The sequence below is a fragment of the Rhinoderma darwinii genome, chromosome 2, assembly GCF_050947455.1.
Source record: "Rhinoderma darwinii isolate aRhiDar2 chromosome 2, aRhiDar2.hap1, whole genome shotgun sequence".
Classification (NCBI taxonomy): domain Eukaryota; kingdom Metazoa; phylum Chordata; class Amphibia; order Anura; family Rhinodermatidae; genus Rhinoderma; species Rhinoderma darwinii.
The window spans coordinates 360508044-360523741 of record NC_134688.1 but is presented as its reverse complement, the minus strand read 5'-3'; the positions used below and the strand labels follow the sequence as shown (position 1 = coordinate 360523741).

The 15698-nt window shown below is 41.8% G+C and overlaps 1 protein-coding gene across 3 annotated transcripts in view; it reads left to right on the top strand.

Moving 5' to 3' along the window:
- Positions 1 to 15698, top strand: part of MAGI3 (membrane associated guanylate kinase, WW and PDZ domain containing 3) — a 272283-nt gene that overhangs the window by 168399 nt on the left and 88186 nt on the right. For all 3 annotated transcript variants that reach the window (XM_075853845.1, XM_075853844.1, XM_075853846.1), the window contains exon 3: positions 2043 to 2162. In XM_075853845.1, the coding sequence (XP_075709960.1) occupies positions 2043 to 2162 (120 nt within the window). The remainder of the gene's footprint in view (positions 1 to 2042; positions 2163 to 15698) is intronic.

The window sequence follows — 15698 nt, the reverse complement described above, 5'->3', positions numbered from 1 at the left end:
TACATATATACAACACCAGAACAAATACAGCTCAATTTAGTGCAACCCCTGCCGTATAGGATTGTACGGCGTAAAACTACAGCTCCCAGCATGGCCCGAACAATAGTGAGGATATGCTGGGAGATGCTGTTTCACAAAAAAAAAATCATATCCTAATCATGTCGCTGCAGACCATACAGTGACTACAGTGCTGATTAGAGGCAGAATAAACATTTACATTAAGTGACTCACCGGTGACGTCTCAGATTCTAGTTGTATTCTTCTCCCTCCGGTCCAGACATCCCCACATATAGACCCCCCTGAATATAGTGGCCCACATATAGACAACCCCCCTGTAGATAGAGCCCCCACTATAGATAATGCCATTAACAGTTTTATGAGAAAAAAAACAAAAAAACTTTACATACTCACATGAACCCATTCCCACGCTGTTCGCTGGCAATGCAGATATGCTCTCTTCTGAGCGGGTCTGCAGGAGCTGAACGAGCATCGTCCAATGACGCTGATTGGCGGGGCAGAATGATTGGCGCTGTAATGTAGATAACAGCAGTGGTTTTTATTTTGAAAAACGATCATTTTTTAGCAAGTTATGAGCTAGTTTAGATTTATGCTAATGAGTTTCTCAATGGACAACTGGGCGTTTTTTTTTTACTTTTTACCAACTGGGTGTTGTACAGAAAAGTGTATGAGGCTGACCAATCAGTGACCAATCAGTGTCATACACATCTCATTGTTCCAGCCCAGCATGATCCACAGCCCAGTGTGATTGTGCAATGAAAGAAGCAGGGCTGGAACAATGAGAAGTGCAGGATGCTGATTAGTCACTGATTGATCAGCGTCATACACTCCTCTGTACAACACCCAGTTGGTAAAAAGTAAAAAAATGCCCAGTTGTCCATTGAGACCCAGCTTATTTTGAATTTTCAGGACCAAGCTATTTTTTTTTTATCATCCAATACCAAGAGCCATAATTTTTTTTTATTTTTCCGTCTACGTAGCCGTATTATGGCTTGTTTTTTTTGGGATGAGTTGAAGTTTTTAATCGCCCCATTTTGGCGACAGAAATTGTTATTTTTTCTTTTAACATTTTTTTCTCCTGAACTACTCAGATTGGGGTTTCCAGATACTAGGAAATACCGCTAAGTTTAAAATACATTCCATGTTTGAGTTATTCTCCATAATACGGCATCTGATGGAGCAGGGCAAGATGTTTATTTCTGGCTCTGACAGATGAAAAAAGACAAAAACACTAACGTATTCCTACATATGTAATCATAATGTGTTCTTACTCTTGCTATGAGTAAGAACAGTGCTGTTCGAAATGCGTAAGCACTTGTACACCTAACCTGTGCTCTCCCTGGATTTTAACCTAATGCACAAATAAAGCTTTATAAGGATTTTTATGGATGTACCAAAGAGTTGTGTTCTCGTTCTTTCTTCTATGTAATCGTAAGCGGTAGAAGTCTACAGGTGCTTTATTACGGCTCTGCACTACTTATAGGTTGCACGGAGTCATAATACACTCGTGTAGTACAGTAATTCTCTAATGTAGTCACAAAATGCTGTCACTTTTAGTAATGGAAGGTAAAAGTTGTTTTGTACCCATGAGTATCTAGCTAGAACGCACAGCTTTAGCTGTTAAAGCCATGTACAGTTTATGCCTGCTCAGTGCTCTACAACAACTCCCTGCCCACTCAATGACATGGGTACAGTGTTAGTTTAGTAACATTGAAAATTAATTCTGTTCTCCTTTAGACTTTGCCATGCCTCCAAGACTTCACAAAAACTTGTCTGTTCATTGCATTCCCTCTTACTACATTATTCATTGCCCTAGTTTCACAGAAAAGAGCGCTCTCAAATGAGAATTTCTCTAACTTTTCCTTTTTCTTATGGATTTTCATCTTGGCCCCTGATTTTCATAATCCCTGTGGACACAATTCTTTATCTGAAGTTTTTTATGTTTTAATGTGTTGTTCAAACAGCGCAGTTAATCTTTATTCTGATATTTTTTTCTACACTTTTTGTTTTGTTCTTCACTTAAGGTACAACTCGGTCGCCAAGAGATGGAGAGGTCCCTGGTGTTGATTATAATTTTATCACTGTGGATCAGTTTAAAGCCTTAGAAGATAGTGGGGTGCTGCTAGAGAGTGGAACATATGATGGTAAGTACTATATATGCCAAGGCAAAAAATGTACAGGTGTATGTTCGCTAGTTGTACACACTATTGACCTCTAGAAAAGGAGGCCTCTAAATCCCCTGTATGCAGTAAGTTCCTCTGGAGCCTACAGTGCATCGTCCCGGCCCGAACTACCACCTTTGATGATGTATTCACTAAATTACATTACAAAAACAAAAAAAAGGACCATGGTAGTTGGCGGGCACATTATTAATACATCGCAACTGGATGCCAATCGGCAAAAAAAAACCTACTTCCCAACTATCCTGAACAGGTTAAATTATAAATCTTTATTTGGCTATGAAAGCAAGTAGACAAACCACATAAATTAGTTAAAATGAGCCATGCACGCTGCTAGAATAGGATCTATATAAGACCATGCTAGATAGGTAATTACGGTGGTAGGCACTTAAGAATAAAAGTGCAATGGAAGCCAACAGCTGCAGAACGCTGTAGCTACAATAACTGCTAAGTAGGTGGGTCTAGCAACAGAGAATGGAATTAAAATTCAAAAGAGCCCCCCCCCCCCGACATGTTTAGCGTCCTCAGGGGTACAGGGGCTTATGACGGCGCCGTGGATTTCCTTTTATTAAATAGGCTGGATGTGCTAAACAGGTGGGGATTCCATAAGAGGCAGCCAAAAAGAGCGGTGCGTTCAGTCGAGCCCCCTGCTATGTGACAGACGCAGGAGCGGACAAATAGAAGTTGCCATTGAGGTAACCAGTGGCAAGACGTCCTTAGCGCATGCGAAAAGATGAGTGTATAAATGGCGTTTAAGTATAGAACTGCCGAGATAATTGATCAAACAAACTGTTATAGCGCGTGCGTTAGGACTTGGTGCAGAAATTGTGAGACTGGCTGATTATCAACTGTTCTAGAAAAGAAGATAAAGGCTCCAGATGGGAGGCACTAAGATGAATCGAACACGGATATACAATATACATACATAAAAACCAGTCCATAAATTTTTGTGGAGACAATTAGACCATTCGTAATGGGATCACTGCCAAGGGATCAATATTAATAAAAGGCGGAATAGAAGGAACACAGGAGCCACCGGAGTTGGCCGTCATAATTATGTAGTTCGACTACAATAGAAGGAAAAAATAATAGATGAGTATAAAACATCAATCACGTACTGTGAAGTGGTGATGCACGACATGACCATCACCATCAGAAAATTACATTGGTACATCATTTGGTCTTGTTTAGACTGAGAAAATTAAAACGGGCAATATCCATCTAGTTCTTAAACACGTTTAGGCCATAGCTGTCTCCACCAAATCCCCCCATATACTAGAACGCTTGGCTTAGCCGTGCCATAGAGGGAGGGGCATAAATCTCTGCTAGATACCTCTGGCAATACTTAAGTTCCAAAGGAACAGCCATCTTGAAAATTTGGTCATGTGATGGACACAGGTGCTCGGCTTGTTAAATTTACAGTAAAGTTATTAGTTCCGAGCCATGCACCTGACCACATCACCAGGACAGATTTTTATTCACTGGAAGTAAACCACAATGTCTCCTATCGAATGACTGCAAGCGGAGATCTTGAAGAGCATGAGAAAGTGAAACAAAAGGTATATGAAACTTTTGATTATTCAAAGAATAACGTTTATTTGCGTAAAAAGACAGAAAAAAATGATACATTAACAAACAAGTGGATCCAGTTGCATTTTAACTAAGGCCCCTTTTGAACTGCGATTTCCCTGTACATTTGACGTATGCGCCAGGAAAGTTTCCAGTGCGTACCGATAGGCTCCCATTAGTGTTCTTTTGTTTAGCTAGTATGCATTGGGTCTACCTTTTTGTGCTGGATAGAATAGCGTAGCAGACTGCGTTATCCTATTCAGAGGCAACCGGTATAAAAAGTATACATTTTTAACATGGAAGCTTATGGGTAACTGTTGCCACTGCATGGCATCTAAATAGATTATTATTTGGGTGAATAAATTCCTAATGTTTTGGGATTTGCTGTCTCGACTCTTTGTTTGAGTTACATCAAAGGACTTTGGATCAGGTTCTCTTGAGGCTTGCTCCCATATAATCATATATCTGGTGCTGTGATATTCCATTGTTTGACATTTACTGAATGGCATCTGTCACAGTCATATTATATGTCATGGGCTTTTCAATCGATTTTCATGACCTATTCGTCATGACATATGCCATTATAGCCTATGGGTCAGGGATGCTAACAGTGGCATCCGTCAGCCACAGACTATAATGTTATCCATTTAACGTATATCTCATGAAAAGGGTCACGATGTATTTGTTAAATGGACACCATTATAGCCTATGAGTGACGGATTAGGCATTCATTACAGCCTTTGTTGGGCGTATACGTCAGTTGTCTGTACGGTTTCATAACTAGAGGAAATTATGGGCATGTGGACCAAGGGGGATAAATAATAGCTTGTAGGGAACAAGGAATAATGGATAGGATTAGAGGCTCTGTGACCCATCTGCATCTTAAGCTGTAGCTCAAAGGTGATTGAAGAGGATTTAGAAGTAGCTGAGATGATGTTGGAAGGTCGGAAATGTAATTATGAATCACATCCACTTTACCCATGAAGTAATCAGACGTGACCTGTTGAGGGTGAACGAGATAAAAAGAACGCTCGTTGTAGATCTGGCTTGGGGAGGGAAATAGATGGAAGAGGCAATAGGAATTGGATTTGCTACGGTTAAGTTTAGTGTTCTTGTGGCTTTGTAATCGACCGAGCAGACTTTTAACACAAGGGAGGGAAATCGGATGAGACAACATGGCTTGTTCTAGTAATGTTTCAATCTTTTTGTGCGAGTAAACCAAAATCTTGTGTGGGCGTTTAGATAAGGTCAGAGGTTTGAGGGATTTGCTTTGCAATCATAGCTCTTTCAACCACAGCACAACAAATAGATTTGTTGAGATCCGCAAATGCTGGAGACATTGGATGCGTTCTTGTTCTCCAACTGAAGAAAATAAACAGCTTAATCATTGGTAAATTCCCATTATATTAGTTTGGCCTAGATGTGCGGTGCTGACATAGTGGTTTTCCTTATCTTAATCCTGACTGGTTATACATCGTGTTACAAACTTCAATATACTATAAAGAGAATTGGCCATCAATTAATATCTCACATTATTGCCACCATTACATGCCTTGCGGTCAATTTTGATATCCCTCTTTCATGTAACACTTAAAGGGATTTTATAATGTATTTGGTTTTAATATTATTAATCAGATGTATGTACATGTTTAAAAGAGAAATAATGTCTTTGTCCTTGCTTTAATTTTGTAGCTATTTATATTTTATTTAAAAAAAAAAAAAAACTTCCCTGGCGGTGGTCATATTTGGGATTCACATTTCCTTCCTGTATTGTCTGTATAGACAGTACAGCAGCGTGTGTGCGCTTTATGGCAGCTAAAAGGAATAGACGATAATAGACGGAGAAATGTCATAGACTTACACTCCTACAGAGCCGTATCTGTGTATATAGTGTATAGTGTTGCTATCCTGCCTTATCTGGGCCTCCAGGAATACATTAGAGCTGTCATTAACCCCGACTGCTGACAAAATAAAAAATATGGCAGAACACATATATATAAAATGAGCAGTATGGATTTGTTTACTGGTTGATTTTAATTGCAGAAGAAGAAAATTACAGTATCTATGGTTCCTAAATTGATTTCCTCCCGCAGTCTCTTAAAATCTATGTGCATGTTTACAGTTACTTAATTTCTACAGGGAACATTTCCTTCTCCCACTGCCAAGTTTTGGATTGCATCCGCTTACCGCTCGTTTTTATAGCAATACCACTTTATTTTATGGGTTTTATAGGGGATTTGTTCTTATTTTTGCAAATTCGGGCACATTTACTACAATATAAAGCTGATGATAAACCACGCTTATTTGCCAAGCATCCGCTTAGAAACTACACATTTTGTGTATTGAAAAATCTTCCAGAATATCAATATCTGGATAGGTTTAAATGTTCTTATGCCCAATAGCAAACACAAAAAAATAAATATCTGAAGTTCTATTTGGTACAGATTATTGTATTTAACTACTAACTATTGTACTACATTTTAAAGGAGTTTTTTCACTAGGCAAAGTGAGATCATATCACTAAATATGTAATCACTTCCTAAAGAGTGGGAATCCTCAGAAATGCTCCAAACTTTTTCCCTGCCTATCGTCACTCCTGCCCATATGCAGCAACCAGCGATTTGCAGAGAAGAGGCTTCTGCATTTTTGTGCTGTGACTTCCAGCAGTCTATTCTCCACAAATTATAAAGTGATGGCATATCTCAGCGGTATATCATCACTTAAGATGGGAATACCCCTTTATAATCAATAGCTGATGGGTCGGGTTCTGACTCCAAGGACCCCCACCAATCAGCTGTTTTGAAGGGGCTTCAGCGCTCATACGAGCGCTGCTTCACCTTCATTTCTACTTGTTCATTGTGAGTCCTCGACACTGATGTAGCAGCAATTCACAGGTATTGCAGCCGCCTTCTCCCATCCGCTTAAATGGGAGAAGAAGGCTAAAATACCTGTAAATCGCTGCTACATGTATATTGACGATTCACAGTGAGCAAGTAGAAATGAAGGGGAAGCAACGCTTGTACGAGTGCTGCACCCCCTTTAAAACAGCTGATCGGTGGCGGTAGAGGGAGCAGGGGCGTAGCTAAAGGCTCATGGGCCCTGGTGCAAGAATTCAGTTTTGACCCTCCCCAACACCTACGGACACCCATACAGTATAATGTTCCCTGTAGCTACCCCACACAGTATAATGCCCCCATATCTGCCTCCACACAGTATAATGCTGCCCCCCACACAGTATAATGTTCCCTGTAGCTACCCCACACAGTATAATGCCCTCATAGCTGCCCCCACACAATATAATTCCCCATAGCTAACCACCACAGTATAATGCTCCCTGTAACTGCCCATAGTATATTGCCACCCATAGCTGCCCCCCACAGTATGATACCCCCACACAGTATAATGCCCCACATAGCTGCCTCCACAGCCTGAACGCAGTCAGCGCTGTGTGGCAACGGGGGCCCTGTGGCCCCCCCAGGCTTAGGAGCCCAGTCACAAGTGCAGGCCCTATAGCTACGCCAATGACCGGGAGTTGGACCCCGACCCATCTGCTATTGATGGCCTATCCTTTCATTTGACGGGTCTTGCATTAAGAACCTTCATAGACAGGAATAGAAAACTAACCCATAACATTTAGGCTCCAGTAGCAAACTTCTAGGAATATTGGCCTCCTGGGATTCAACCAACCCTTTTCAAGATTTTCCAGGGAATCTAACGTGATGAATTACCTTTTTTGTAAATTATTTTATTTCATTTTTCCAAGTAAAAGGATTAGGGACTGGAAAAGGGAAAGTGTACTGATTGTAATTCCCAAACCCCCTTCCTTTCCAGAGTATACAAATGTAAATCACAGTGAGAAATAAAGGTTATACTAACCGTTGTCTCTGTTGTTGCAAGTTTAAATTATAGAATGACATGACCAATTTTATACAAGCATAAAGAGAAATCAATATTAATTGGATGACCTCAAATAATCTGAAATTATGGGTTTGAAAAGAGATGGACACCTCACCAATCACAGAAAGCTAGCAACATGATGAATTATCTAAAAAGATTTACACTAAAAACATATACTTCGATTTACTACTTTTCTAGCTGCTCTACATTAGGGCTTGTTCACATCAGCGTCGGGCTTCCATTCATCGGTTCCGTTCAACCTTTCCATAGTCTACTAAGCTATTGTTTCTGAAAAAAACAAAACGGCAACTTCACGGAATGGAAATCAACTGCAACGGAAGTATTACCATTGAAATCAATGGTAATACAAATGGAAGCTATAGTTTCCTTTAGACTTTACATTCATCGGTTCCTCCGATGTAAAGGTCAAATGAAACCCATGAACGGAAGCCCAACGCTGATGTGAAACACACTCTTAGTGCTTTCTACAAGAGTTAGGCTTCATTGAGTCGGTGTGCTCTGTTGTTGTTCTTAGTCAGATGAGCAGAATAAGAGATTAACGGAATCAACGGTTCTGTGCAGAAAGGACACCACCGGCAGCCAACGGAACCCATTGACTTTAATTGGTTCCGTCGGGTGTCCGTGATCTTACCGGAGACAATAGCGCAGCATTCTGTGCTATTGTCTCCGGTAATCTCAGACGAATCTGCGACGATGGCCCCTAACGGAGCCTCCAACGCAGATGTGTGAACGAGGCCTTACAGTGATTTACCTGCAAAGAGAAGAAGTATGTACACCAAAGCTACAGTCCCAAAAATCCGGTTAAGACCTCATTCAGATGGCCGTAATATAGCTACTTTATAGGCATCCCGGAGGCTGTAAGTTCGGGTCATTAGACACGTGTTAGGGCTGGGACTTGCAGCTGTAATACAGGCACAAAAATGTATCTATTATGCTCGTGTGAAACCGGCGTAATGGTATCTGGTCTTTTTGTATACCTGAATCACAAAGTGATGAAATTAGTCTATTAAAGGAGCTCTGGGTAAAACTGATACAGTGTTATGCATAGTGCAGGGCCTGAGGGGGAGGTGCATGACACAGGGATCTTCTCAGTGGTGCTCTTTGAATCCGCCTCGGGTCCTACAACGAGACATAACACAGTTTATCAGTTTGAGTGCTCCTTTAAATTAGTTCATCTCTTATTAGGGGATGTGAGTACTCCATGAGTTCAGTTATATCAAATATATCTCGATTAGCCAATGGAATTCTTTTGAAGTATGGGATGATATATGTGCATGGAATACAGGTCAAGTGTAGTTACACTAAATCTTCCGTCTATCTACACTGCAGAAGCATTCTATTTCCAAAATTGGCGAAAGTTTTTCTTTTTTTCTTCCCCACTACTTTTGGAAACTTTTAATTATGTGGCTCATACTTTATGGTCTTTGTTATGATGTGAATTGTAGTGCAATTTTGTCATTCTTTAAAGGCTGTGAAGATTGGCTCATTATCGTGTATTGTATAAGACGTGCCCGGTTAGAGGGGTGCTGCAGGATAATAATCGTTTTTCATGTTGCATTCTATACATGTTACTAAGGAAGGTGTAGCATTGGAGGACTTAGGCTTCAAGGATCAGTGCTTTATAAAGGTCTCTCGTATTCTCTTTAACGTACTAGTCCCATTATCTTTTATTCTTTTATTGTGTACGTTGGGTCTTCGAGGGATTGCCGTGTACCTTTTTCATCATTTGAAACACTGTTCTTTTACAAGAAGCAGTAATCTTCGCATCATCCACCTCCATAGCAAAATCCTAACTGCGCTAAAATAAAATCTGTCTGTGGGGAGAAAATTGTACCATGTTGTTAATATTTGGATGCAATACATATTGGACAAGAGTATACATGTGCATTCTTCTGAAGGTTAACCTCCTAGTACATGTGGTCATACATCAGTAGTCAGATTTACTTTTAATTTGCAGGCTAAACATTTGGAATTTGAAACCCCCATGCGCCCTGCATGCAGATATCAGAACATAGATTTATTTTTTTAATGTCTATATAAAAGACTGAAATTGGGGGTTTATAGTGACCATATGACCCAAAATCCTTTGAATGTGAGTATATATGGTTTACTGAGCAATGCATTGGGTTACACGCAGTAGATAGAGCACGTCGAGCAAATGACAAGTGACTTCGTGCACACAAGAGTTTCTCTACATGTATCTTTGGCCAAGTGCCAATAACTGTGGTACAGAGATCAGGGAGTAAGAAGCCCCTAACTATCCATTATTTTCGGTAAAGTTCACATATCCTGCTTACGCAGATTTTTCACATCTCACTTTAACCCCAAGACAAAAGCCTATTTTTCTAGCTTATTTGTTTAGAGAGGACCTTTTTCCATCTGACATAGGAAAACATGCAGTGAATCTGAAGAGGAGAAACTAAGGACCGCAGAGCCACAATATTAATAAATAAACATGAACATGGGGTTCTTTGTTAACATTTTGATTAAATTGTATAAGCCCACTTGCCACTTCACGGCGACCTCCTTTAAGTGGGTCCCTACTCTATTGGTTGCAGCACTGCATGGCGGCCGCCACCACAATACCGCACCTGCAGTGAAAAGATGTTGTGGTTCATAAGAGTTTTTGCTCTTGTGCTCTCAGTTGGCCACTGGGGGCGCATCTAAAGGTGAGTTAATACCATCTTTTCACTTGTTGTGTTGTCTGTTGCTGTGGTGCTGCAATTGTGGGGGACGTGGCCCAGAGCCAAGGTGGCTTGGCCTGGCAGCAGGGGTGCTTCTGGGTTACTCCCTCTGCGGGTGCGGTTTTGTGGAGTGTGCCGTCATGCGGTACTGCAACCAATAGAGTAGGGACCCACTTAAAGGAGGTCGCCGTGAAGTGGCAAGTGGGCTTATATAATTTGATCAAAATTATGTTTATTGATAAATATTGTAAATGTGCGGTACTAGTTTCCCCTCTTCAATTTGAGTATAGGAAAAAATGTATTCTCAACTTGTTTTTCGGACATAAACCAATTAAAAGAATTCTACTTTCGGCCAGTGTTATTGAACTCTATTACCTTCCAAAGTTTCACTTACCTGTTTAGAACTGTTTTTGAGAAATCTATTTGTAACTCCTAATCCGCAGTCCGTAATTGAGGCATGCTCTGGCGATGACTACTATGCAGCCACCAGATCGTGTGTGTGTATACGTATATGTGTATATATATATATATATATATATATATATATATATATATATATATATATAGCACACAAGAAAATTGCGACAGCACACTGCTAGCACTAATGCTGCCTAAGCCACTAAATCTAAATAATTATGCATTACTGCTAAATCTACGTACAATAGGGAGGTTCTTAGCGCACATTTTGATCAAATTGTGTGAGCCCACCTGCCACGACAAGGCGACCCCTATGAGGTGGCAACATATATATATATATATATATATATATATATATATATATATAGCGTGTTTGATGTGCACGTGTGTGTGTATATGTATATATATATTTATATAGTGGAGAATGCTATAGCTGTTGTGTTTATTTCACTTGTAGTTTAAATACTGGAGATTTAACCAATGGATTTCGTTGTGGTAAGTGCTCGTCCACACGCTCCAGCATTGCCGCGTTTTTTCCAGACGGAAAAAACGCTGCAGAATACAGTAGCAGCATAGTGGATCAGATTTAAGAAATCTTTTCCACACGCTGTGTAAAATTTCCGATCCGAAATTAACCTGCGGTGCGTAATTTACGGAGCACGGCATGTGAATTCCTGCTACGGAAAGTGTGCAGAATCGCTACGTTTTTTCATTGAGAAAAACGCAGCAATTTATGTACTATTTTTTGTTGCAAATACCGTAGGAATTGGTGCGTTTTTGCCGCAGCGGATAGCCTTTGACTTCCAACGGGAATGCTGCAGAAACTAGCAGAAATTCTGCTGTGGAAAAACAGCACCATTTCTTGCGTTTTTTGCTGCAGAAAATGGTGCGTATTTTGCTGCGTTTTTCTCAATGCTGGGACATGGTGACATCTCCACTGAAAAAGGCAACAATTCAGTCCACTTTCCGCAGTAGGAATGTACATGCTGTAGTACAAAAAATTCGCACCGCAGGTCAATTTCTGGTCAGAAATTTTATGCAGAGTGTGGATGGGATTTGATAAATCTCACCCACTTTGCTGCTACTGTATTCTGCTGCGTATTTTCCATCCGCAATTCCGGATGGAAAATACTCAGCAATTCCGTTACGTGTGGACAAGCCCTAATGCAGTAGCAGCAGAGTGGATGAGGTTTGAACAAATCTCACCTACACGATGAGCGGAAAAAAAGCTCCGAAATTGACATACAGTCCGTTTTTTTAATCCGCAACATGTCAATTATATTTGCGTAAACGCTTCTTATTTGTTTTTCGGGTTTTACCCATTTAATTCAATGGGGAGCTAAAACCCGCAGCAAATAAAAGATGTTGTGTTTTTTTGTGGCGGAAAGGCAGCGATTCCACCGCAAAAATACCGCAACTCAGGAAAAATGTCTAATCTTATACTTACCTAGAATTCTATTTCTTTGTCCCGGCCGGCCTCCTGGGATGACGTTTCGTCCTATGTGACCGCTGCAGCCAATCGCAGGCTGCTGTGGTAACATGGGATGAAACATCATCCCAGGGCTGCAGGATGTAGGAGGGAAGCGTCGCCATGGTAAGTATCCATTTATTTTTTTTCTGCGTAGTTTTCCGCAGCGGCCATTCCTGGCCGAAAAACTGCACCAGAATTTGGTGCGGTTTTTCAGCCGGAATGCCCTGCGGCGCACAGGGCGGATATGCTGTGTACTTTTACACAGAGTATCCGCCCTGTGTGAACATACCCGTACAGTATATACATATAGTAGCTTCTGTCTTACAACGATACAGCTGCAAACCACATCAACATGCTGCATTCCCACAAGTCAGCGCAGTTTTCAAATGATTGTTAATGTCCATGCCGTTTTTGGCAGACATTAAATTGTAGCTAAACGTTTGACAAACTTCTGACATGTCATAGTGACATGTCAGGAGTTTGGAATGGTGGGGGTCCGAGCACTGAGACCCCCACCAATTTATGGAACAAAGCAGCTGAAGTGCTCGTGTGAGCACTCAGCCGCTTAGTGTCTGTTCGACTTTTTCCGGAAAGCCGATGTATTGGAGTACGGGCTCATAGACTTTCTATTGAGTCTGCACACTCATACCTTTATTTCCGAAAGAGCGCTTCAGATGCTTCGTTCTAGCGATTAGAGGGGGTCTCGGTGCTCGGACCCCCACTATTCCAAACTTCTGACATGTTTGACTGACTGATAAAGTGTCAGCGTGTCCTGTGTGTCTCTGACACGCAGGATCCACCTGTAATAGATCACATCTAAGGGCCTGTTCACATCAGAATTGGCTTTCTGTTGAGGGGTTCTGTCTGAGGTTTCCGTCGGAAGCTAAGGTTTCCGTTTTCCTTTCCGTTGAGGCGTTTACCCGACGGAAACCTCAGAGTGAACCCCTCAACGGAAACCCAACGCTGATGTGAACAGGCTCTAAGTTACTTAGATGTGATAGATTACAGGTGGAGACCTTGCGAAACGGAGACAAACAGAAACCATTAGCAACGGAAACGTTACCATTGAAATCAATGGTAATAGTAACGGAAAGCTATGGTTTCCGTTTGATTTCCGTTTGTGGGTTCCCCTGACGGAAAGGTCTGACGGAACCCATGAACGAAACCCTGACGCAGGTGTCAACAAAGCCTAATTATTACTGTATGATCTGTACAGATGGTGGAGAGTACTATTTTTTTGGGGGGTATAAGCAACTCCCAGGAAAACAGTACCTTTGTTCAGGTCATACTGGAAGCGGCTAACCTGACTTTGCAAATGATCTCTGTACTGAAATGTATTTATGTACTGTGCTTGGTTTTGGTGCTGTATATATGCACTGAGCTTGGTTTTGGTGCTGTATATATGCACTGAGCTTTGTTTTGGTGCTGTATATATGTACTGAGCTTAGTTCTGGTGTTGTATATATGTACTGAGCTTAGTTCTGGTGTTGTATATATGTACTGAGCTTGGTTCTGAGTGTGAGTGTGTGTTAGGCTCTGGTACTGTGTATACATGTATGAGCTTTGTTCCGGTGATGTATATATGTACTAAGCTTGGTTCCGGTACTGTAATTATATAGGATATATTTATAATACGAAAATGCAGAGCAGATGTCATTATTGCAATTCATTGTATCTTTATTCGGAACCTGTCTGGTAGTTTTTAACCACTTGAACCACCACCATGCAGAAATGGATGACCTGACAATATTTCCTAACATTCCCCTGTATGTTTGTTTCAGATACAGCAAAATCTATAAAATCAACTTTTAATATAGTGCATGCTATATTCTAATTACTCTACAAAGGGACATGGGTCGGTGCCACTATCCCGTAGAGTCACACAGTCCTAACTGCAAACCCACCTTTCCATGCTTGGTTGACATCCCCCTGGCTGTTATACATCATTACCAGTCTCCTCTAACTTTCTTGGATGCACCATTGCCTTGTACTCCATGAGCACGCACCGTTCAGCGAGTTGTACTCTGCTCGGCTTCTTCGCTGTACTTTACCATGCCAGGGAAGTGCAAGGCAATGGAGAAGGCTGGTAGTAATGTAGAACAGTCCAGGGAATGCCAATCAAGATCTGGGGGCGCCATTTAAATTTTCGCTGCAGGCTGCAGAAAAGCTGGAATCGGCACTGGGCGGCGGCGCCACTGAAACCAGCCACCGCCACGCCCTCCTGCACCAATTGTACCTGCCTTAGAATGACGCTGATTGGCAGGGCAGAAAGACTTGCCCCGCCAATCAGCGCCTTTCAACGATGCTAGCAGCGCAATTACGGCATCGCACTGCTTCCGTTGTTCAAAGGTGCTGATTGACGGGGCAAGTCATCCTGCCCTGCAAATCAGTGCCATTGTTCAGCCCCAGCAGATCTGCTCAGAAGAGAGCAGGCCTGCATTGACACAGGGCGATGTGGGAATGGGAAACAAGGGGAGTATGTAAAGTTGTTGTTTTTTTGGGGGGTTTTTCCACGTAAAAGGGTGAGTGGCATTATCTACGGGGGGAGCTATATGTGGGGCACTATATACAGGGGAGCTATATGTGGGCCACAATCTACAGGAGAGGCTATATGTGGGCCACAATCTATAGGGGAGGCTATATGTGGGCCACAATCTACAGGGGAGGCTATATGTGGGTCACTATCTACCGGGGGCTATATGTGGGACACCATATACAGGGGGGTTATTTGTGGGGCAATATGTACAGGGGAGGCTATATGTGGGGCATAATCTACAGGGGAGGCTATATTTGGGTCACTATCTACAGGGGGGTTATATGTGGGGTACCATCTACTGGGGGGCTATATGTGGGGCACTATATACAAAAAAAATCCGCTAGAATAACGAGCATGTTCATTATTCTCGTGGAAAAGCAGTGGATGAGTTGGAGCTATCAGGAACTATTCCCCTTTTCATTTACACCTATTTTAATAAATCTCCCTCTTGTATAGCTGAAAGGTGGTCACATGTACCACAGCCCAACACTGGCAGCTGCGTATGGCCTGCGTGGGCCTGTGTGCTTAAAAATGCCAAAGCCCTGGTGTAAAGCATGCCACCACTGGACTCTGGAGCCCTGGAAACATGTTCTGACGACACACACTTCTCTATCTGCCATTCTGAAGGACAAGTCTGGGTATGGCAAATGCCAGGAGAACATTACTTGCCTGACTGCATTGTGCCAACTGTAAAGTTTGGTGGAAGAGGGATAATGCTCTGGGGTTGTTTTTCAGGTCTTGGCCTGGGCCCCTTAGTTCAAGTGAAGGGAAATCTTAAAGTTTTAGTATACCAAGACACTTTGCACAATTGTATGCTTCCAACTTTGTGGGAACAGTTAGGGGAAGGCCCTTTTCTGTTCCAACATGCCTGTGCCCCAGTGCACCAAGCAAGGTACATAAAGGCC